A 24,823-nucleotide genomic window follows, 5' to 3' on the forward strand; every position below is an offset into this window, starting at 1 on the left:
TGGTTTTTCCAAACAGGGTTTCTCTGTGGTTTTTTGGAGCCTGTCCTGGAACTAGCTCTTGTAGACCAGGCTGGTCTCAAACCCACAGAGATCCGCCTGCCTCTGCCTCCCGAGTGCTGGCATTAAAGGCGTGCACCACCACCGCCCGGCTCTTCAAAATGTTTTATGGGCATTAATTAGACCAAGCCTGGTATGCCTAGGTCAATATTAGCTGCTCTAAAGATTTAATACTTCTGTTAATTTCTGGTCAATAACTAAAACCACATACAGTTTTAATTTCTATTCTATTTCATGTTGATACTCTATCAGTTGAAGTTTGATCCCAGCATAGACCCGGCCAGCCAGGGCTACATAAATGATATCCTGTCTCAAAAATGGAAAGAAAATGTTGTAATTTTTATAACAGTCTACAGGGTTTTTTGGTTTATTACAACTTCAGATTGTGTACTTCTAGCCACTGCCAATGCATTGTTTTTAAAAACAGGCCTCAAGATGGAAACCACACACAAACTACATGGTATCACATAGTTTACTTGACAAGGATGGTCTTTCGGGGGATAAGGTTAGAAATAAGTCTATCATTTTCCATGATAATACAGAAAATATGGAAGATAGATTTTTTTTTTCTTTTTTGAGACAGAGTTTCTCTGTGTAGTCCTGTCTGTCCTGGAATTCACTCTGTAGATCAGGATGACACCGAACTCACAGAGATCTGCCTGCCTCTGCCTCCAGAGTGCTGGGATTGATGGTGTGTGCCATCGCTTGGCTTAGAAGATAATTTAAAAATTATTTTTAATCTCAGCTGTAGCTTAAATTTTGCTACATAGTAGACAATCTCAAAATCTTCTTTAAGTGTTACTCTGGACACTGGCTCTGAGGACCAGCCAGAGCATCCATAAATGACCAGGATAAGAAACACAAGTATCCAGTGCTCCTCCATGGCTTCTGTTTCAGTTCCTGCCTCCAGGTTCCTTGCCTAAGACGCTGTCCTGTCTTCTGCAGTGATGACTGTGACTGAGAGGTGTAAGCAGCATGGACTTGCTCCTCCCCAAGCTGTTCTATCAGCAGCAGGAACCTAACTAGGGGAACTACTGACTCGCGGTCAACACACAGAACTGACATAATAATGCAGAAGGAAAGAACCAGCTCCTCAAAAGCTGTACTTGAACACCACTGAGAGCACTGTGGCACATGTACCCACACACAAAGTAATAAAAAATTTAAAAAGGAAAACCACAGTATCAAATATAAAAATTTACCAAAAGAAGTTGGCAGTGGTAGCCTTGGCCTAGAATTCTGGTACTAAAGTTGAAGAAGGCCCAAGGACATAGGTCAATAACAAGACTGTTTCAAACAATGAAACAATCATCCAGAAAAATCTATTAAGTGGACATTAGTGCAGACTGGACGTGCTAGAGAGGACCTGAGTTCGGTTCCCAGCACCCCTACCAGGTTGCTCACAGCTTCCTTTAACTCCAGCTACAGAAAGAAGATCTGATGCCCCCTTTTGTACTCCATGGGCACACTCATGCACATACCCATACTTTTATAACTAAAAAAATAATAATAATTAAAAAAAAACAGATCCAAGTGAATCAAATTATTCAATCCTTTGTGTCTGTGTGCAGGACTCATGCACACATGTGTGATGGCCAGAGGACAGAGGACAACCTTAGGTGTCATTCATTCCTCAGGGATGTCCACCTTGTTTTTTGAGATAGGGTTTCTCCCTCATCTAGAGCTTGCAAAGTATGGCTGGCTAGCCAGCAAGTCTCAGAGATCTGCCCATCTCTGCCACACCACAGCTGGAACTACAAGATTACAAACACAAAACACCTATCATGCTTGGTTATTTATTTCGGTCTGTATTTTATTTTGGAGGCAGAATCTATATAGCCCTGGCTAGTCCTGAAATCATATGCAAGAACACATCTAACCCTACTTTTTTTTTTTTTTTTTTTTGAGCCCCAGCCCGTCATTTTTTACACATTAAAAAATAGTCTTTGGCCGTGTTTGGTGGTGCATGCCTATAATCTCAGCCCTGGGGAGGCTAAGGCAAAAGAAATGTCTCAAGTTCAAAGCCATGCTCAGATACACAGCAAAACCCTGTCTCAAAACAAAAGCAAAAAACCTACCAAGACCCTCAAGATGGTTCAGCAGGTGGAATACTTTGGACTAAGCCTGATAACCTGAGTTTGAGCCCCAGATTCTATAAGGTAGGAAGGAGTAACTCCTGCAAGTTGTTCTCTGACCCCTACATGACTCCTCTCCAAACTGAAAAACCAAATCAAACCCGGGCAAGGAAGATGACTCAGCGGGAAGGAGTGTTTGCTGTGTAAGCATGAGAACTGAATTCAAACATCCAGCACTCACATAGGAAGCCAGGCATGGTCACATGCCTATAAACCCCGAGCACGTAAGTGTAAGTGGTGGATGACAGGAGGCTCACTGGAGATTGCTGGCAGCCAGCCTCCTTCTAGGTTTCTAGGTTCAGTGAGAGTCCCTGTTCCCTGTTCAAAGGACTAGGTAGGCTGGAAGAGCAAGGTCTCTGATGTCTTCTGACTTGGAGTGTGCACCTAGCATATGCACTTTGCTGTATGCACACACAGCTCTGTCTCCTCCCCACTACACACACACACACACACACACACACACACACACACACACAAACTGCCAAACACAGTAGTTCTGTGTTCAATATAAAAACAAGTTATTAAGATGCAAATTGTTGGGATGGAAAGATGGTTCAGTGGTTATAAGCACTTGTTGCTCTTGCAGAGGACCTGGCCTTGGTTCCCAGAACCAATAATGCAGCCACAACTCCCTGAACTCCAGTCCCAAGGGATTCCTGCCTTCATCTGGGATCTGCAAGCACCCCAAAGTATATGGCGCATACGCATACATGTATGCAAACACTAATATACAATTTTTTAAAAATTGGTGGTTTTTTTTGAGACAGGGTTTCTCTGTGTAGTCCTAGATGTTCTGGAACTCGCTCTGTAGACCTTGAACTCAGAGATCTACCTGCTTTTGCCTCCCAAGTGCTGGGATTAAGGGCATGCACCACCACTGCCAGACAAACAAATCTTAAAAATAAAAGATATAAATTCCTTCCTTACAAATAACAGGATTAGCACACAACTGTTCTAAATATAAGGACTTTTCCCATATTAACCTCTTACAATTTGCTTATTTCCTACAATTCATACCACCCCGTCAACTTTTCATTTATGTAACATTAGTGGAGGACAGGCCAACTATAAAAGGTACTATGTCTATGATATCAGAAATCCAGGATAAGAAGCATATCAGGTAATGAATGGCTCAGAGTAAGCCAGCACACAGCAGAGAAGCACATCCCCCTTGTGGACACACACTGGGCCTCACAAAGCATACACAAGTGATTCTGAGGTGCTAATAATTAGCAACACAATGTAAGACTCTTTCTATCCACACTTTTGTTTTAAACGCTATACTGAATTTGGGAATATAAATTTAATTTCTTCTTCCCAGATAAACAAGAGTTGGAAAATTAAGATGAAAGATCCAAACAGCCTGTAAAGTTTGATTATTTAAAAAAGATGGGAGACTGGAATGATGGCTCAGCAGTTAATATGTTACTACTCTTGCAGAGGACCCATGCTCAGTTCCCAGCATCCACATCAGGCAGCTCAACAATCAACTGAAATTCCAGCTCCAATGCTCCTGGTCTCGGCAGACACCTGCACTTAAGAGCATCCACCCCCACGTGTGCGCAGACACACACACACACACACACATACACAATTAGAAATAAAATAAACCTCTAAAAACAACAAAAAAGAAGAGACATTCTGCTGTCTCCCAAAGTTTTAAGGCTACACAATCAGGAAGCATGGGTCATCTGTAAAAGCAGTGATCCTCAAGAGTGGGTCATCAACAGTCTTTGTACTGGCATAGGAGAATATGAGATTTGAAAATATAACAATGTGAGCCTATAGCTTTTCTGGTGTAAACACGCACACACATTGAACACTCTCCTCTCTTCCTCTTTCCTGACTCCATCTTTTTCTCAGGTGCGATAACCACTGAGTTACATCCCAAACCTTAAGTGAAATTTTAAAGCAAGGAGCTCTATAATTCTTAACAAATGCAATTAACACATGAAGAGAAAACACTTCAGGGCCAGAGAGATGGCTCAGGGAGTTGCAGGATCCACAACAACAAACAACAACCCGAGACCCACAAGGTGGAGAGAACCAACTCCCACAAGTCGCCCTCTGATGTGCACATGAACACTCAAACAGACAATTAAGGCAACATAATTAAAAAAAATCAAACTTTAAATCTACATTTTACAATTCCTAACACGGTTGCACACAAACACAATCTGCACACATGTTAAATTTTTTTTTCAGAGGCTAGTGAGATGGTTCAAGAGTTAAGAGTGTATTGGTCTTGCAGAGGACATTTGGTTCCTAGCACCCATGTTGAGCAGGCACACAAGTACACGCGTGCACACACACAACACACACTATTTGCAAAATAAATATTTAGGGGAAAATATTTCAGGGCCAGGCAGACAGCTTGTTCAGGAGGTAACGACACCGGCTAGTATCAGGACACCTGACTTGATTCCCAGGACCTACACAGTAGGAGGAGAGAACTGACTCCTAGGTTGTCCTCTGACCTCTGCACATACAAAATACATAAAATGTACTTTTAAAAATTATTTTAAGATCTAAAGAAAAAGATTCAATAGTTACCAAGGTGTTATTTTTTTAAAAAACTCTACTGCTGTTAAAATTCCAGATCCTGTTTTTATTCATACTTAGTACTGTAATTTAAATGTATGCCTTCATTACTGCTATGTATTTATTTTGGTGTTGGGAATAAATACAGATGCTCAGGCATGCTAGGCAAACACTACTCCGAATCCCTTATGGGACCTTTGAGTCTTAAACTATGGCAAATGAGGAACATTCTATCAATCCTTACTTCCCTTACCATCACTCCAACTGGTTATATTATTCTTCAGCTGTCTAGGTTAACAGTTTGTATTTTTATAGTTCTTGGATGGTGTGTCTTTGAGGGAGTCCGTGTGAACCTGATACACAGCACTTACAGTACTGTGGATGATCGCACATATTTTACCAGCAAACTAGGCTGGACCTAAAGAAAGGGACTCCTTATCTATAGAGATCCTAATTAACAGATTTTTTTCTTTTTAAAGCCAAAGAATAGGCATTCTGTCATACCAAATGCTCACACTAAGTGATCTATAAGGATTGCCTTATTTAATCCTCACAACAACCACAAGAGGAGGAACTATAGGGCCAATTTTGCAAACACAAATTGAGCAAAGATTATAGTTGCCCAGGCCAGCTAGCATGGAGCACAGGCACAGTACTGTAACCCAGGCTCGGCTGCGAGTCCTGCACTCTGCACTCTACACTGCTTGCTCAGACTACTCTTTCACTTTCTTCTTCTCCACAAGGCCTAACTGATGTCCTGAATAACAAAGGGAACGTTATCCAGCCGATTGAAACCACTGTCTGCTACTAAACTTGCTCTCAGCTCCATCTTCTCTCCCGAGTCCTACTAAAATGTCACGACACGCTGCCTTCCTATCCACCAAACTCGGGAAGCACTGAGACTGCTTGATGGCCAGTTTCTACAAAGCACTTTACAGAAACAAGATACAAGTTCAAGTGTGGCTTTTTCTGTTAACTTAAAAACAAAAACAACATTTCAAACAACAATAATCTAATACACAAAAAATTCTCTGAAACTCAGAAATAAAACACTAAAAAAAGTCCCTGATCGGGACACCACTTCGTATCACAACCTTCAAATGAGGTGGATTAAGTGGGTTACCAAATTACTTAAACGCTGATGGCCTTTGCCACACCACATACAATGGATGTAGCTACACTGTACAGCAGGCCACCTTCTTTAACCTGACTTCTCGATGTGTAGGTGTAGAACTCCATGTATAGGCCAACTCTAGGCCTGTCAACCAAGGCAGTACATTCTCCTTGCCAAGACACTGAGATAAATGACTTACTCCAGAATAAAATTATCATGGACCAGATGTGCATCAGGCCCTACTGACACTAAATTTTCTGTGGCAAGAGTTTATAAGTCTGTCCTATACTCCTTACCTAAACCCTGCCACGATCTCAATTTACCAAAATCTACTGTTACACGCAGTAACCGACAGTTCAGGTTTCTATTAAAGCTGTTCTTTCAGTAGAGATTAACACTGTGCCTCCACTAGATCGAGCTTCAAAAGTACAGGGCGTTCCTAGAGACGGGTAAAATTATTAGCGTGCAGTTTTGAACTCTGCAAAGATTGCACTCCTCTCTCTTTATCCATCCATTCGGCTTCACATCTGTCACTTCCATTAAGCTGTGAGCTTCATTAGGGGCGAGTGACATTTATCCCTTTTCCAGAAGCAGTAGTGTCTGTAGGGTAAGGCTTTGCATGCTTGTATAGAACTGACCACAAAGAAAGCCAAAGGGGGACAAGGGGTTGCATTTTAGATGGCTGGGTAAGGAACCAATCACTCCCAGGGAAGACTCGGGCTCCAGGTAGGATGGAGCTAAGGCAGAGATTCACAACATGTGGGTCACGATTCCTTTGGGGGGGTCCAACGACCCTTTCACAGGGGTCGTCGAAAACACATATTTACATTACGTTTCATAAAAGTAGCAAAGTTACAGTTTTGAAGCAGCAACAAAACTAATTTTATGGTTGGGGATCACCACAACATGAGGAACTGTGTTAAAGGGTCGCAGCTTTAGGAAGGCTGGGAGCCGCTGAGCGAAGGGGACTCCGGAAGCCGGAGGCAGGCACTGCAGGGCAAGACCTAACTCTTTGTGTCTGGACAGTAAGGCCCTTCTGAAGGCAGCCCGGTTCGGTTTCGGCCTAAAAGTCCGCCTGCAGACGGGGATGGGAATACGAGATGGAACCCGACCTCGATCCTTCTCCTTTCCCGGTCCGGGCCCTGCCTCAAGCCCCAGACTCTGCTTGGGCCGCGTCTGCTCGCTCCAGGCCGAAGCATGACAGAGCAATTCGGGTGTCCCACCGGCGGCCCCGGTTCACTCACCTACTTGGTAGAGTCGGCCCTCGGGAGAGAAAATAGTAATGTGGCGGTCAAAACCGGCGCTGGACCCACGGGACATGGCGTACCCCCTATTTCAAACACAAAATGCACCCCGTAGCACACACCCCAGGCACACAAGTCCCTCACGGAAGTAATGGCTACTGCTTCCGGAGCACCGGCCGAGGGGCTTCCGCTCTGGTGTGCCTCTCAGGGGACCCGCGCTGATTCCGGGAGGGGAGGGGCGAGTCCCGAAGCCCCGCCTCTAAGTGGGCGTGGTCTGGTCCCGTGGCCCCTCTCCGGCGCGCTTTCCGACGAGCGGCTCTGGGTCGCGGCCGTTAGGGCTTTCTAGAGAGTAAATTGGCCAAAGGAGGAAGTTTTCAAGGGGTCCGCAGTAGTGATTTGCCTATCTGTGACCTCCAGTGACCTCAGGAGACCGTGTGATCAAGGCTACCGTCGATCGTTCGGGCGCCTGTACTAGCTTTCCTGCTTACTGGAGTTCTGGCTTTGTTTTTCCTGACCTTCGTTTTACCCGCCGCTTCTAAGATTTGGGGGAGAGAGGAATGCAGCTACCGTAGCAGCAACCCTTAATGTAGGATCCGAAAGACGGCAGGTTGACGAAGCCACTGGCAAAAACAAAAGTTTTCTTCTAGTCTGGCAAAACCTTCCTTTGAACAGCAGGACAGTTTTTTGGTTTTTGTTTTTGTTTGTTTTTGGTGTGTGTGTCTTAAAAGTGGAATTGAGGTTGAAATACAAGTAATGGGAACCTGAGGTTAAGCAGTCTTAATTGACAATGAGCAAGATCCAAAGGCTAGGCGCTTCACAGAAGCTGGTGTTGGATGGTACCAAAAGTACTTCCAAGAAGGTGAAGTAGATCCTGGAAAACTGGTGGCTTTGCAAACTGTAAACTGCACATTGTACACCCCAAGGCACACCTGCTTAGTGAATGTACAATTTGAAGCATAATATTAACCTGTTTTCCCCCTAGATAAAAAAGGTTTGTTCACACCAATATTTGTGACAGCTTATTGCTATAGTACTGAAATATTAAGATTGCTGCATACTCTCTAAAACCACTTATTTCAAAGCAAAACATTTAAAGAAGAGATTCTTCACAAGGGAGTTTTAATTTCTCGAGTTAAGGTTTTTCTTCTTTTACACCCCCCCCCCCCCCCGGGTATAAACTATAAGCGAGGTGTGTTGGGGCACATCTTTAATCCCAGCACTTGGAAGTCAAGAGGCAGGGAGATCTCTGGATTCAAGGCCAGCCTTGAGTGAGTTCCAGGACAACCAGGACTGCACAGAAAAAGAACGAGGAAGAAAAGGACATCCCAAAGTGAAACACGGTTAAGAAAGTAGTCCATGTAAACAGCTCTCTGGAACACTCGGGACTTTCCAGCTCCAATTCCCAAGATCTCTGATAAGAGCTGTTGTCCTTTGTTTCCAGCATGGTCCCTACTTCAGAATTAACTCCTGACCTCTGAGTGCTTTTTCTCAGTCTCTCAGCCAGGTGTACTGCAATTCCTACCATTTGCCTTAACAGTCATGGATAAGGAGTTCTCTGTAAGACTGTGTGCGTGTGTGTGTGTGTGTGTGTGTGTGTGTGTGTGTGTGTGTGTGAGACACACTCCTTTAGTCCCTAAGAATCCAGATGTCTCTCAAATTTAGGTCTCACACTGGACACTTCTTGGAAGCGGAATTTTCCCTAGTCGCCTCTGTCAAGTAAGCAGACATTTCAAAATCTCAAATGGGTACAGATGGAATTCCTCCTCTCTTTCCTTAAGCCAAAGCCTGCTTTTGTACTCACAGTCTGTACCTTACAGCAGTCAGTTCCAAAGTGTCCCCTCCTCCTGCTCCTGATGTCAGCTGGCTCCTTATAAGTCATCGTTTTATTCATTTTATGGTGGCACTGAGATTTCTTAGGGTGAGCTCTATTGCAGGCAGCAGGTTCCTGATGTATACAATCCGGATCTTGAGCAATGGCACCAAGAAATGGACAGCCAGCTGGATGTTGCAGACCACTTATCATCCCTCATTGTCATGTGAACACCAGCAACAACTAGACATAGGACCCTCTTCATTTTGATGTGGGTTTCATCAACTCATCAACATGACCCCATATTTTACTTTCTCTCTCTCTCTCTCTCTCTCTCTCTCTCTCTCTCTCTCTCTCTTTCGTTTTTTGAGACAGGGTTTTCCTGTGTAGCTTTGAAGCCTGCCCTGGAACTCCCTCTGTAGACCAGGCTGGCCTCGAACCCCCAGAGATCCTCCTGCCTCTGCCTTCCAAGTGCTGGGATTAAAGGCATGTGCCACCGCTGCTTGACTGACCCCATATTTTCATTGTGTGCCATCAGGGAAGGGAACTTGCCAGCATTATTTAGACCCGAGCCCAGGATTTTGGGATCTGCTTGATCAGAGACTTGGAGGACAAAAAGGCATGGCACTTTGGGGCCAACTTCTTGTCCTATTTCTTACTCTTGCTAAGCTTCTTTAGTGCCTCAGCCTTGGCCTCATCACAATGCTGCCAGTCCTCCAGGACGCACACAGAGAACCCGGGACAGGGAGTGAACTTAGGCTGATGGGGCCCGAGAAGCATTTGCCCTCCTGACATTTTGTAGGCTCATCTGCAGCTCCACTGTTTCCAGGCACTTATGCTGGTTCCTGTGCAGGATTTCCCACACTGCGTGATTCAGAGTGTCTCCAGAGACTCTTGTTCATGGCTGCTCACACTGGGAAATCCAGAAAAACAAAACAAAAACTGTATTCACTTCTTATTGTCCTTTTATCCTTACTCTTAAGCGCCAAGAAGGCAAAAATCAGATGAATTTGGACGGTGCCTAGCATATATAAAGTGCTCAATAAATATTTGGTTGTGAGTCCAGCATTCTCTTCAGCTCAAATGGATTAATTCTTTAGAGCACATAAATTAAGAATGTAAGAGGTAGCTCAGTGGTTACGAGCACTTGCTTCTCCAGAGAACCTAGCAGTTTACTCACCCAGCACACCTCAGGCAGCTCACAACCACCTGTAACTTCAGCTCCTGGGTACCAGGCTCCAAGTGTACCCCTCCTACACACGGCATATTCATGTAAATACAAACTTTTTGGTTTTGTTTTTCAAGAGAGGGTTTCTCTGTCTAGCCCTGGCTGTTCTGGAACTCACTCTATAGACCAGGCTGGCCTTGAATTTTTAAAAAGTTTCCTCCTTTGCCTCCCGAATGCTGGAATTAAAGGCACGAAACACCACTGCCCAGCTCACTTTAAAAAAAAAAAAAAGTGTAGGGGCTGGAAAGATGGCTTGGTAGTTAAGAGCACTGGCTGCTCTTCCAGAGGACCTGAATTCCCAGCAACCACACGGTGGTTTACAACCATCTGTAATGAGATCTGGTGCCCTCTTCTGACCTGCAGCCATACATGCAGATGGGACACTGTATAGTAAACATAAATAAATCTTTTTTAAGAAGTTTATTATTTTCTATTTAAACTTGAATTTAAATTCCATTTGCAACAGTTCTCAGATATGTGACCTAATACAAGCTGAATTCTCTTGCTAACTTACATAATAAGATCCACTTTATGGGGGTAAAGATGAAACGAGAGGTACTAAGCAAAGCCCCTACCATGTAATAAGTACTTAGCAAACGACAGCTGTTAGCAATATCGCTTCCCGTGGGTGTGATGGAATGCTGCTGCTGCTGCTGCTGCTGCTGCTGCTGCTGCTGTAAAATGACTCTCCCCCAGCTTTTCATTCTTTCTCCCACTGTGCAGAGTTAGAGTCCTTTCGGTCTTCCCTGGTACAACAGTTGCCTGTTGATACATCAGTTTTCAGCATCATTTTTTTTTTTTTAGAGCCATCTCGAGTTGCTTCTCTGCCCAGATTCCTTTGAGTTCACTACTATATGCTGATTGAAGCCTACTATCTAGGTTAGGGACCAGGGTTGTTAATAAACTGACCTTCTCTTCCACTTCACCCTCCACTGCCTGGTCACTCCTCGAGGACCGTCCCCTCTCACCGAAGCCCAACTCTGCCAGTTGTCTCTTTGAACCTTTCAGTCCACTGCATAGATTCGTGTCTTTTATTGGCTTGAATCCTCAAGAAAATTTATTTCAAAAAGCTCAAAAAAGAGTGTGTCTAACCACATTCAGCTCACAGTAAAGACAACGGGTGAGTAGAGGAATCCATGCTTCGGGTGTTTGACGGACTGCCGATAACGATAACGTTGGTCAAGGGCAAGCAGAGGAACTTTGTCTTGTAAGAAAGAGAACCGGACGGCTCCGAAATCATCTGGCATCTCTGTGGTTAGAAATGTACAAGATAGGAGGAACTCGAGGGATTGTTGGCTTAGGATCACAACCAACTGTGCCTCCTGTGCCGAGCTAGCTCTCCGCACTAAGCAGCCACACGCACAGGTTTTGTATGCACGGCAATTGTTGAAATCTTGGCTCTTTGACCATCCTCGGAGCCACTGGATACCACCGCCCTAATTTCTCAGTGTGGGTCACTGCACAGTTAAACAAGGGATCTAGCTGGCATATGGACACTTTTGATAGCTATGCACTGCCGCCAGAGAGCCTGTTTGCTTAGTTTTGGTGTTGGTGAAGGTTGAACCTGGGGTCTCACAGACGCTAGGTAAGCACGTCCAGCCCAAGCAGGCCATCTGGGAGTGAAACATTGGCAGCTGTACGGTTTAACTCCAAGAGCTGTATGTCTCGGCTTCAGCAGTTTGGCAGAGCAAAGCCTGGCTACCTCTGTATCCTCCACTATTCCTGGAACAGGTCGTGGCTCACAATAGTTCAATAAATGGCTGGTATACCAAACTGAAAACCGTAGAGAGAAATGTAACAACAGAGAGATGTTTTCATAGCCATAAGTCTTTGGTTCCCACGTAGACACGACTAGATTTTCACCCCCTTGTAATGGTGGTAGGTTTCAAATCACAAACACTACAGGCCGTGAGATTTTACAGATTCAAACAAACCTTGATCTCTTAAGGTGTGGCTGCATTTAACTAGGCCGAGAAAGAGGCACATATGATTTCGGGTGGTATGCTTTAACATATTAGGATACTTCCTTAAAGAAAGCACCTTTATTTTCAGTACAGATGCTGGCAGCTAGAATGGGACACAGTGTAGATGAGGCAGGGCCACATCTGTTCTACTCAGCTGTTTGGTTGCAAATCAGCGAGGTTCCAGCATGAAGCAAGCATCAGACCACTCGAAGAAGATACATTCTCACTGCTTAGAATTATGTTTATTTTTCTTTATTCGTGACTAAATGAGAAATCCACATTTGAGATTTTTTCCACACAGTCAAATGGATTCCTCTGGGAAATCTTTGAGAAAGATGAAACTCCGCCGATTCCATTGCGAAGGGAAATCCCCTGGACGCAGGCTTCATGATGTGTGCCTAGGGCAGCAGCGAACCCTCTCAGGCCAGTGGATTTCCCCTGGCTCGGGGAGCTGCCAGTGGAGCCTGGGCAGCAACAGTTGTGCGGCTTTCACACAAGCCTAGGGGGCAGACCTGCTGTCTGGATGGAAAGTTTGTTCTTCCTCCCTGCAAGGCTACCAAGTCAGACTTTTGAAATGACTTTCTGGGTTTTTGAAAAATTTTAGAGATGACTTGACATCTCGTGAGTCTTGGAAAATTTTCGGGAGGGGGGGCTCCGTTTAGCCAGGCCCTTACTCTCCCTGGGGATAGAAGAAAGTGGAAGATAGGGGTTACCCCACAAGGCCAAGGTACAAAGTGGCGGTGTCGCTTTCCCAGTGACATACTGAATCACACGGCATTCAAATGAAAGGCAAGAACTGGGCCCTTAATGGGGCCTATAGCTCAGTGACGACTAATTTATCTATTGTGTGTAAGACCCTGAGCCCTGTTCCTGCCGTCCCCCAACACCCCTTCATTCCTGCCTACCTCCATACACAAAAAGTCCACTACTTAAAATACACTCCCCGTAGTTTCAATGAGGCAGGGAATAAAGAAGAATGAGGTCCGTGGTTCCTTGTGATATTATCAGGTGTTAAGACACAATGCCTTGTGAATATATATATATAAAACAGCTAAATAGCTTAGGGGAGTTGGGGTTCCCCTTAAAGACAGCTGCGGTCAGGACAGAGCTGGGGATGCAACAACCCTGTATGAACAGGGAGAAGGAGGTGGGACTCTGACCAGCTCACTTGCCAGATTTTCACCAGTAAGTCTCTACAGATCCCTGAAGACAACAGTCTATCTGAATCTTCCCATTGAAAACAATCTTTCTCCGGTCTCTTTCCAGCAGTTCTCCCTGCATGTCAGTACCTATGTTTGGCCAGGTAGTGGTCCAGAAATCCCGAATCCGTATTGTAGAGGAGAAAAGGCAATGTATCTGTATTCCAGTTCAGTAATCTATGAGCAAAGGTCAGTGTCAAACGAGAGAGCAGATGTGGGCTGGGTTGTGAATTCTGCAACGGAAGTTCATTTCATACTTGCACTGTTTTGTTTTTTTTTTTTTTTTTTTTTTTTTTTGTAAATCATGTGTATTAGTGTTTCGCCTGCATGTATGTCTCTGCAGTGTGTGCACACAGTATCCAAGGAGACCAGAAGACATTGTTGGATCTATGGGGACTAGAGTCACAAGAAGGTTATGAACAACCATGTGGGTGCTGGGGATTGAGCCCAGGACCCCGGGGTTAACACTTGAGCTATCTCTCCAACTCCAAATTCATTATATTTTTATTCAAAAAGTCTTCAAACTCCTACCCGACAGGATTCTACTAGAGCAGTGTCCCCAGTTCCCCTTGCCCATGATATTCAGAGTGGCCCTCTTGCTCTCTAGACTCCTGGGGGTACAATACTGTGTCTACCGACACAGCAGATGCTCAAGTACTGTTATTTCCCTCGGTGTCATCCCTTCCTTACCAGTCAATATGGTTCTGTGCCTGGATGCTCTCAGCATTTTCCAAAAATGAAAAAATGCTTTTCTTTGATTTGAAAGGGAATAAACTTGTATTGGCTTAATTCCAAAGGTATTTCATCATAACCACCCACCGTCCCCTCTACACAGCTGAGACCTTGCTACTCACCCTTGGTGTTTAGCTATAACAACTTCACTGTAATCACCTTAGACTACTGATGTTCCTCTTCTTTTTCCAAACTGCCTTAAATGAAGAACCAGTGCTCAACTGAAGTTTCTGGAAGCCAAGGAAATTGTCAATTCCTTGAGACGTCTCAAAGATCTGCCCAGATACTGGAAGACCCCAGCTGGTTTAGTCTGAACCGTTGGTGGCTTGTGACACACAGCTTCCCCTGAGGCATAACACCGGAAGCCATTCAGAGCTCGAGAGAACAGGTCCGTGAAAAGCAAGGCAGGGAAGACAGAAGCAAAGTCCTGGGCTTTGAGAACGCTCAGGCTCTGCTTGGAGAATTAGAAACAAAGAGTTTGAATCTGAGTCTTGCCACAGACTACCTAGTGGTCACAACTGCGGTTTCTTTCTTCAAACGGGAGCATCCTATCTCTAAGGCAAAGTCAAAATACAATTAAATACAATACACCGAAAGCAAAATCAATTACTACTAGATTTGAACTCAGCTTCTCTTCCTGGAAAGGGCACTGGTGAACAAGGCTCAATCTGTTCTCTTCCCAGGAACAAGCCAAGCCAAGAACTGCAAAGGCCTGAGCACATTAGGTGTTCAGAAGTCAAAGCCTTCCTTACTTAGGAAGAGGCCAGCACTTACCCCACCCTGTCCCACACCATTCAGCTGTGCCTGTGAATGGACAGGGTTGTGGGACCGCAAACATCAATCAGTCGCTGAGACTGCCACAGCTGTGCTGGCTCCTTGCAACTCGGAGTCTTTTAGATTTTCCCTTGTTCTTCCTGGACCTTGCTTCGTGACTGGGGAATGTGGGTGGGGGACCACCAGGAGAGTCTAGAGCAAAGAGGAAAGAAAACTCAGCAGCCTTCCCTTCAGCCCAGAGACGCTTCCCCTTCTTTGAGGTTTCCGAACTGGCTTCCTCTAATTCCCATTTTCTCACCACAAAAGTGGTGTTGCTGATGCTCAGAGGACCACATCCTCTAGGGGTATTTGGAGAGAGGGAGAGTGCAAATGAATGAGGTTTCTGATCAATAAACAAGTATTTCATTCATTGATTTAGAAATGAGCCTTGGCGGTGGCGCACACCTTTAATCCCAGCACTTGGAAGGCAGAGGCAGGCGGATCTCTGAGTTTGAGGCCAGCGTGTTCTACAAAAGAGAGTTCCAGGATATTCAGAGCGGTTACACAGAGAAACACTATCTCATACAACAACAACAACAAAATTTGTAAATGAGCCTTTGGTTTTTTTTTTTTTCCTTCTTGCCCACTAGAACTTGCTGGCCTTGCTGGCCGTGAACACTTCGTTCTACATCAATCTCCTGAGTACTGGTTTAGGAACTGTGTCTTGAACATCCAGTCACGAAAGACAGAGAGCGCTCCGGTTTTCTCCTCCTCATGTAGCCAAGGCCGGCCTCAGATTTGCTATGGCTGAGGCTGGCCATGAACTTGTGATTCTCCTGCCTCTATCTAACTACAGTCCCGTGAGTAATGGATATGTACCAACATGCCAGGCTCTAAGAAGTTCTTATGTCTTGGTTAGAGAGGCATCAGACACCACAGACTCAGTTTCTGACCAGCCAGCTCACATACAAAACACCAAGTAGCAAAGGGGGAATTCAAAGGAGAAGTGGGCCTGAGAGACAAAAATCAAAAAAAAAAAATATTTTTGAACAACTTCTCCAAAGTAGTTCAGCAACATAACTGAAACACTTCTATGGGCAGGAAACAGCCTAACTGCTCTGGGAGACATGTAGATGAACCAATGTAGGGTCAGAAGCTAGGTGTGTGTGTGTGTGTGTGTGTGTGTGTGTGTGTGTGTGTGTTCAGGAGCAGAGGAAGAAAACAGCTTGAAAAGAATACACATGCACACACACACACACACACACACACACACACACACCTGAGGCAAGGGACAAGACCCAGGCTCCTAAAGGGGTTTATGTTCCAGCCGGAAGGCAACAGGAAGACCTCGAAACTTTATTGTTCTGATTTTGTTGTTGTTGTTTTTGAGACAGCATCATAGGATAACCCAAGGTGTCCCCAAATTTGTTATTCAGATAAGTATGGCCTTAAATTCTTGATTCTCCTGCCCCGACTTCCCTAGTGCCAAGATTACAGGCCTGCACCACCACACTTGGGTTTTTGTTGGCTAGCTTGCTTGCTTGTGGTGAACTCTGGGAGGAGGATGATCTTGAACTTCCTGCTTCTCCTCCTCCTCCAGAGTGCTAGGAACACAGGTGCGTGCTAGGATCACAAGCCTGTGTATGATCACAGGTGCAAGCTGGGATCACAGATGTGTGCATGTGTGTGCATGTGCTCTAGGATCACAGTTTTGTGCTAGGATCACAGGTGCATGCTGGGATCACAAGGCTGTGCTACTACACCTGGTTCATGTGGTAATGGGGGTTGCACCCAGGGCCCTCCATGCTTGCTAGGCTGAGCTTCAAACACAACCATAAGCTTGTTAATGATTTTGTTTTTGTTTCTAGTTTTTCTGAGACAGGGTTTCTCTGTAGCTTTCGTGCCTGTTCTGGAACTAGCTCTTGTAGACCAGGCTGGCCTTGAACTCACAGAGATTCACCTGCTCTGCTTCCCGAGTGCTGGGATTGAAGGTGTGTGCCACCACCGCCTGGCTTCATCAGTGTTTTTGAGCAAGCAGAGTGGCATGACTGGAATATGCTTTGAAGAGATAAACTAGGTAGGTGAAGGCTTATGAGGGCCTAAAGTGAAGAAAACAGAACTGTCTTCCAGATGTTAACTTCCTGCCCCATCATTAACTCGTCACCAGCAGGGTGATTTGTAACAGGCCTAAACTGGAGGCCATCCAGACGCTCATCAACATGGAGTAAGAAGTGGGGGAAAGGGCACAGGGCGTCTCTGGAGCAAGGGAGACAGACTGTAACAGGACAGATGGACGTTTGTCTTCTGTAAGTTTTCTCTTTCTAGTTGATATTTCTAGAGGGTCCCATTACGTAAATCTTTGCTCCCCTTAGTTAACACACAAGCCTATGGTCACTTTAACAAAAGCAGTCAGAATTCAGAGGTAGAGTATGCACTTCTGTAAGAGAAACTCCAAACAGGGGCTGGACAGACAGCGCAGCCAGGGCTTGCCTCGGGAGCTTAGGGATCGGAATCTCATCTCCAGAACCAAAGTAAATCTGCCTGTCAAGCACTTGTAATCCCAGCACTGGAGAGGCAGACATAGGAGGATCCATGAGGCTCATTGGTCTTTCAGTCTCACTGAGTTCCAGGACAATGCAAGACCCTGCAATGAAGGAAGCTGATAGTCTTCCTGAGGATGACAACTGAATGGTTTTCTCATACATTCATACACACACTACACAAATGTAATTTCAAAATGTAATTAATAAACTCTTGGAGCTCACCGAGGTCCGTTCTCCTTAGATTATATAAACTGTAGTATTGGCATCACCAGGGCTACTCTTCCGGAAGGAGAGCTCTTTCCTTTGGTGCCAGGGGCTGAGGCCAGGGCTATGCACACACGCTAACATGTAGCTATACCTCTAGCTGGAACCAGCATTTGAAGTTAGCTCCATCCCTAGGTCACTCTCGACCCATTACAGCTGGAGAAATACAGCTATAGCCAGCCCACTTTCTTCCCTGGCAGCCGACGGAGGTTCACCCAGCGAGCCGATTTTCAAGCTAAGACCGGGAAGACTGGGAGAGCACCTTCAGGAAGTGAGAGGACAAGCAGGTCCTCGGATTGAGAGCGGTGTCTGACACCACCAGCTCACGGCCTTCCCAGCAATACTACCGGTATGGTAAACAGTAGTGAAGGAACTGAAATTTGGCTACTGGAAATCAGGCCTGGAATTGAAAAGACACTCTACAGGTGAAGTGAATGAAAGACCCTGCTGGGATTTGAGAGGGTGGGGCGATCAGGTGACCCCCAGAAGTGGGTTGGCAGAAGAAATTTACAAGGTTAGAGAGACTAGGCTGAAGATTTGGTCAAGGTCAGGAGGTGGTTAAAAGCGTTCCTTGTTCTACCCGGGGAAGCAGCTTAGTTCCCAGCACCCACGCTGGCTGCTCACAACAGCCTGTAAGTCCAGCTCCGGCGATCTTCTGAGAGCACCTACACACGCACACAGACGGAAAATCATATACAAATAAAATAAGCCTTAAGAAAACTGGTCAAGAAGCTGGGCGGTGGTGGCGCACGCCTTTAATCCCAGCGCTCGGGAGGCAGAGGCAGGCGGATCTCTGTGAGTTCGAGACCAGCCTGGTCTACAGAGCTAGTTCCAGGACAGGCTCCAAAGCCACAGAGAAACCCTGTCTCGAAAAACCAAAAAAAAAAAAAAAAAAAAGAAAGAAAACTGGCCAAGAGCTGGTAGTTGTGGTGAGGGAGTAAAACAGGTAACGAGGCTGTGGTTCCAGGGATGAACTTAAAAGTTTGAAATCCTGGGTTAGTGAAATGGTTCAGTCCGTAAAGGTGCCGGATGTCAAGCCTGACCGCCCTCGTTCAGTTCCTGGACCCACAGGAAGGAAGGACAGAACTAACTCCTGAAAGTCATCCTCTGACCTCCTCGTGTGTGCAGCACACACACACACAAAATAAATGTAAAACAGAAATCTTTTAAATCCTGGTGAGATGGCTCAGGAGGTAAAGACTGATGACCTACACTCAGTCCCCGAGACCAACTCCTTCCAAAAGTTAGACTGTCTTCCATACGTGCTGCGGCACGTGTAGGATAAAGGGCCAGGGAAAGAACACTCAGACCCCCACTGGACCCCAAGTCCAAGAGCAGAGCCAGAATTCTACCAATCCCTGAGCTTGCCCCAAGGTCAGGCCACAAAATCTCACCAATCCCAGGCCACCCTGGAAAACTCCACCCCCCCCCCAAGAAGTCCTATATAAACCTGCATTCTGCTCAGTTCTCTGACATTCCTTGGCTGAGCAGAGGCAGCCACCACCTGGGGGTTTTCCTTCTCAGTCAACCTCTTGTGTGAGGTTTGCAGAACTGCAACACTTACAGCGTGTCATTGTGCAAGTGTGGGCAAAACAAGTAAATAAATAAATAGGAAAGTTTGAGATCCTGAAACCAGGGTTGTTTGAAGTAAACAAACAAAAAGATATGGGAGCTGGAGAGGTGGCTTGGTAGTTATGAACATTTGTTAGTCTTCCAGAAGAACTAAGCTGCAAGTTCTCAGCACCCATGCTGGGCTGCTTACAACTGTGTGTAACTTTTGCTCCAAAGGATCCAAAGCTCTCCTCTGGCCTCTGACATACAGTATCTCTCTCTCTCTCTCTCTCTCTCTCTCTCTCTCTCTCTCTCTCTCTCTCTCTCTCTCTCTCTCTCCCTCTCTCTCTCAAAATAACCAAACCACTCCCCTGAGTACCACCAACAACCAGGCTCTACCTACAGAACACTCTAACTGCCCTAATAGCCGGACCCAGCCCTCAACCTACACAGTAGAGAGTCCAAACTCTGAACTTGAAATCCCACCAATCCGCACCTTGGGAGCCCTTCCCCTCAAACCCTATACAAACCCTGACTTCTGCTCAGTTCTCTGCTGCTGCACGAACTGAGAAGAGGCAGCCACCCTCCTCGGTTCTTCCCACCCACACATCTCTTGTGTGAGGTTTGTTGTACAGTGTGACTCCGAGGTATTTCTCGGCTCCTAACTGCCCCCCAGAGCTGTAATACAATGGAATCCTGCTCAAAAAAACAAAAGCCAAAGACGGATGGAAAAAGAGAGGGGCCATTATAGAGAGGGCCAAAAATCACCAGTGTGAGAGGTGAAGACTCTGGTGATTCTGGAAATGGAAAAAAAAAAATACTCTATTGACATTTGCAAAGCACAAAATGTTCAATAATGATTTTCTCACATAAACTTCCCTTTGTGCTTGGATTAATAGCAACAAAAAACCACATGATTTGCTCTGAAAAACAAAAGGCTCTTTATGTTCTTCACAAGTCCTCCTCACAAACACGCCCGGCCAGAGTTTTCTCCAGAAGCTGGAGGTCAGAGGACCTGACAAGGAAAGGACGCGCCTCAAGGATGTGACCACTCCCGCTGGAACAAGCGCCAAAGGACACAGCCTTTTACCAGAGACAGCTCTGGCAACGGTTTCTCCTGAACACGCCCAAGCCCTGAGTAGGAGCTCGACAATGTAACCACAGAAGAGTGTTGCACGATACAGAATGTCCTAGCTTAAGTCAGTCAAAGTCTTATTTGTTTGTTAGTTTTGAGACAGGGTCTCATGTAGCTCTCAGGCTGGCCTCGAACTAGCTCAGTAGCTAAAGATGACCCTGAATTCCTGAGTCTCCTTCCCAGACCAGCTCCAAGAGCGAGGGGTAGAGGAACAACCACATCTGACTCTCAGTTGACGCTTTCTATGAATTTACATTGTTATAAGTAATATAATAATGTGTATGAAGGAAACATCCCGAAGGACCGTTGGAACAAGGAAAATGGGCACATATGTACATACAACCGGGCAAACACGTATGCTAGCTTGGTGTACATAGTGAGTTCTGGACTACAGAATGAGACCCCCCTGTCTCAAAAAGAAAGGGAACCGTGAATTCTAGGGCACGGTCACTAAAGAGGAAGGCAACCCAAGAAGGACTTATTTATTTGCAAAGGTCCACTTACACAGATTTTAAGCAACAAGTGCCACAAAGAACTCACTTTTTCGGAGACTGGCCATATCCACCACCAAAAGAAGCTGTTTCCTGGGGATAGATGTTCTGTCCCATCCCCCAGGCCAGGGCTCCTCTCTGCCCCAGAAAAGCCAAATGGACAGAACTGTCAGGGATTCCAACGGCACCTAGTGGACACAGGCATTCTATTCTTACGCAGTCATAGACAACCCAAGAGACCTTCTTTTGTAATGACTGAATATTTAGATGGGAGCTGAACTTGAACCCCAGTAATGTTCTGCTCGGGTAGGAGTGGTCAGGCTGTCTGACCTGACCTTGAAGTTATCTCTCTAATTATTCGAGATTAAAGTTGCTACCAGTGGCTTCTCAGGCAGCTGCTTCTTGGATTAGATTTTAAGTGGTGCCAAAGAGATAGATGACTGGCATTCCCGTTTAAGACCTTCTCTTGCTAGTTACTGCATCTCTCGGATGTTACAATTTAACACAAATGCTCACAGTTACGCTTTGTGTGCACATGTGTGGGCCAGGAGACAATCCCAGTGCTGTTCCTCAGAAGCCATCCTGCCTTGATTTTTCAGACAGGCTCTTCTGATGGCTTAAAGCTCAGCCGGTCTTGTCCCCTCCCTCCACAAGCTTGGCTTTTCTATGTGGGTGCTGGGATCACCCTTGGATAGCACTTTACCACTGAGCCATTTCCCCAGCCCCTGTCATGGCGACTTTAATAATTCAATCTAAGAAAGCATGGAGGCTCATGCCTGCAATTGGAGTTCAGGCAGATGGATGGCTGCAAGTTCCTGGTCAGAGAGTGATAGAATGCAAGGCCCTCCTCAGTACCCTCCCCTACAACTCCCACAACCACCACCAAAAACCCTTCACACAGGTATGGTGGTGCACACCTTTAGTCCCAGTACTTGGGAGGCAGAGGCAGGCTGATCTGTGAGTTCAAGGCCAGCCTGGTGTACAGAGTGAGTTCCAGGACAGTCAGAGCTGTTATATAGAGAAACCCTGTCTTGAAAAAAATGGAAATTTTTTTTCTTGTAACCAGAACAATTTCTTTAAAAATAAGCCATAAACGATGTTATAGGCCTCCAGATACTTGGGAGTCTAAAGCAGAAAGTATCCTAAGTTCCAGACCTGCCTGGGCTATGATACATTCAAAGACACCCTGGTTAACTCACTGAGACCTTGTCTCAAAATTAAATGTAAAAAAATAGAACCCAGAGCACAGCTTGGAGACAGTGAACAGTTCAGGGATCTAGAGAACAAGATCCTCTGCATTGTCTGGGGCTCTCTATTTATAATCATTTCAAAATTCATTTTAAAAATTATTTAATTTTACATTTCATTTATAATATGTGTGTCGGGCACTTTTGTAGAAGTCTAAAGACAACTTATGTGTTTAGTGTGGGTCCTGTGGGATCAAACTCAGGTCAGACTTGGTAGTATGCGCCTTTATCCACTCAGCCGTCTTGTCAGCTCAAAATCCTATTATTCTTTCCAGAAAGCCAGTTTTTATTTCTAAAACTTTGTCAAATAAGTTTTGGACTATTTTTGGAATGTCATCTTGGAATACTGTATCACAACCAATACCATGATCAACCTGGAAAAGTTTATAATTACACTATATCACACCGATACCATGATTAACTTGAAAGGGCTGTAATTACAGTAGAAAACAAAGAGGGACCAATGGGGAAGCCTGGAAGGTCAAGTCAGCAGGAGCGGCTATGGAGAGCTGCCTGGCAGGAGGAACAAGCACCGAGACTCCGCCCTAGGACCCACGGTTCTGGAGAAACCTCTAGAAACAAAAGTGGTGGTGCAGCTAGTTAAGAGAAGATGTTATTTTTTTTTCATTTACCTCAAAAGTCAGTTTGTTGGGCTAGGGCTGCACGTAGCCCAGCTGGCAGAGTGCTTGCCAGGAATACGTGAAGGCCCATGTCTCACCTCCTGCACTGCGCACGGCAGGCATGGTGGCCGCTCCTGGAATCTCAGCACTCAGGGACGTGGAGTGGGAGGACGGAGGCAGAACAAGAACTGGACCATAACCCAAACCAAACAAAGCTAAAAATCGATTTGTTACTGCACACCAACTAAATCAAACAGTGCTCCTAAAATCTTTTTATTTTCAGGACAGAGGTCATGCCTGGAAATAGCATAGATGTGAGCTCTGCTACCAGCCAGGAGGTGTCCAGGGCAAATTCAGGACCCGGCCGGTGCCTGTGTCTTTCGCTGGAGGCAAAGCCACTTGGTTGGCACTTCGTAGGAGGATCTTTGCACCAGGTCTTCATCGTAAGGTATGTGCCAGGAGTCTCCAGTTGTCTGCACCACCGTGTCGTAGCTGAGAGTGTGCTGGTGAATTAAAGCCAAATGGTGAGAAGAACAGTGACGGGGTACCGACGCCCCTCAATCTTCTCAACTTTGGAAGAATACCATGCTTTATTTAACACTGGATTCCCTTCCTTCCTTTGTGTATCTGTGGGTGTGGTGAATGCACATGTATGTACCAATGCACATGTCTGTGCATGCAGAGAAGCCAGAGGTGGCTTCTACCACTTCCCATATTATCCCTTTGACGCAGGGTCTCTGCCTGGACCTGGAGGTGCTGGCCTGTTTGTTTGTGTTTTTGCTAGGTTGGAGCTAGCAAGCCCAAGCACTCTCCATGTCTCTACTCACACACTACCAGGCTATCGCCATGTGCAAGAACACAGTTTGTGATGTGGGTGCAGGGATCGGAACTCAGCGAGCACTAACCACTGAGCAACCTCTCCAGCCCCCACAACAGCAAACCAAATAATGTAAAAGGGGAGTTTCATTTGAAGGTGAAGGGCACTCTATATGAGTGTCATATTTATAAGTTATAGGCTTGTTTCATTGTGCTTATGGGTTTTATAAGTGAAAAAGAGAAAAATTAAATACAAAGAGCAGAGAAATAGCTCTCTCTCAAGATTATCTTGAAGTGAATCTCAGCTGTGCACTTGTAAAATATGGTATTTATTTTGTAACTCTAAGATCAACGTTATTGCTAGTTTCCCCAACACAGACATCAGGCAGCAATGGTGGCAGAGTACCCAGTAACCAGGCACAGGAGACTGAGACAGGAGGGTTTTGAGGCCAGCCTGGGCCACTTAGAGAGTTTCCGATCAGACAGCTTGTCTGGTTAAAATACATATATGTACGTATGCATCCAATACATTATCAGACTAATCAACAATTCCTCAGCCTCATCAAAGTTCTACTGTTTGTATTTTCCCCATTACTGCATACGTGTAACATATATTTCATAGTTAAACATGGCTTTCTGCGAGACTGGACCATTCATAATATCCTTTAATCTAGAGCTTCCCTTCCCATCTCTGTTTTCACTGAACTTCAAGTTTTCCTTTTTTTGCTGTAGTTTCCATGTCAGTCATTTTGAATCATTTCCTATAATACAATATATAATCCTGATTGTGCTGATTTAATAATTGCTGTAATACCACGGGATACTCTTCCCTATAAATTTGCTTTGCACTTTAGATTATTTTTTTTAAAACTAATAAACTTATTTATAGCACTGTGTGTGCAACATATTTGGAAATATACAGACACTGTGGAATGGCTACTCAAGCTATTTAATATGAGTTACAAACTTTCATTCTTCTAATGAGAAAACTTAGAATCTACTCTCTTGGCATCTTCAGGAATACGACGCATGGGCTGGAAAGATGGCTTGGGGTACTGCTCGAGCAGAGGACCAGAGTTTGGTTTCCAGGACACACACTGGGTGGCTCACAGCTGCCTGTAATTCCAGCTCCAGGGATCCAATACCCTCTTGCCTCCCTGGGCACCAGCACTGATGTTCACACACTCACAGAGACACAAACACATGATGAAAAATGTGAAAAGAACACAGCACATTAGCTGGGCCTGGCGAGTAAAACAGGAGGACTATGAGGTCAAGGTCTGTGTTCAGTGTGTTCAGGGCTAGCCTGCCCCAAAATAAAAAGTAAAAACTGGGCTGGGGATGCAGTTTAGTGGTAGAGGACTAGTATGTGCAAAGCT

The 24,823-nt window shown here is 45.3% G+C and overlaps 2 protein-coding genes across 3 annotated transcripts in view; both read right to left on the reverse strand.

Moving 5' to 3' along the window:
- The window catches only part of Psma6 (proteasome 20S subunit alpha 6), a 19,685-nt gene extending 12,405 nt beyond the window's left edge, over positions 1-7,280 (reverse strand). Inside the window, exons 1-2 of the mRNA XM_050138826.1 lie at positions 7,092-7,280; positions 5,451-5,490 (exon numbers count right to left, since the gene is read on the reverse strand). Of these exons, the coding sequence (XP_049994783.1) occupies positions 5,451-5,490; positions 7,092-7,167 (116 nt within the window). The 5' untranslated portion in view covers positions 7,168-7,280. The remainder of the gene's footprint in view (positions 1-5,450; positions 5,491-7,091) is intronic.
- A 15,608-nt stretch (positions 7,281-22,888) lies between these two features.
- The window catches only part of Prorp (protein only RNase P catalytic subunit), an 89,106-nt gene continuing 87,171 nt past the window's right edge, over positions 22,889-24,823 (reverse strand). For both annotated transcript variants that reach the window (XM_050138865.1, XM_050138864.1), the window contains exon 8: positions 22,889-23,131. In XM_050138865.1, coding sequence (XP_049994822.1) covers positions 22,982-23,131 — 150 coding nt within the window. In that variant the 3' untranslated portion in view covers positions 22,889-22,981. The remainder of the gene's footprint in view (positions 23,132-24,823) is intronic.

Source organism: Alexandromys fortis, unplaced genomic scaffold (genome assembly GCF_014885135.2).
Source record: "Alexandromys fortis isolate MF-2015 unplaced genomic scaffold, M_Fortis_MF-2015_v1.1 scaffold_35, whole genome shotgun sequence".
Classification (NCBI taxonomy): Eukaryota; Metazoa; Chordata; class Mammalia; order Rodentia; family Cricetidae; genus Alexandromys; species Alexandromys fortis.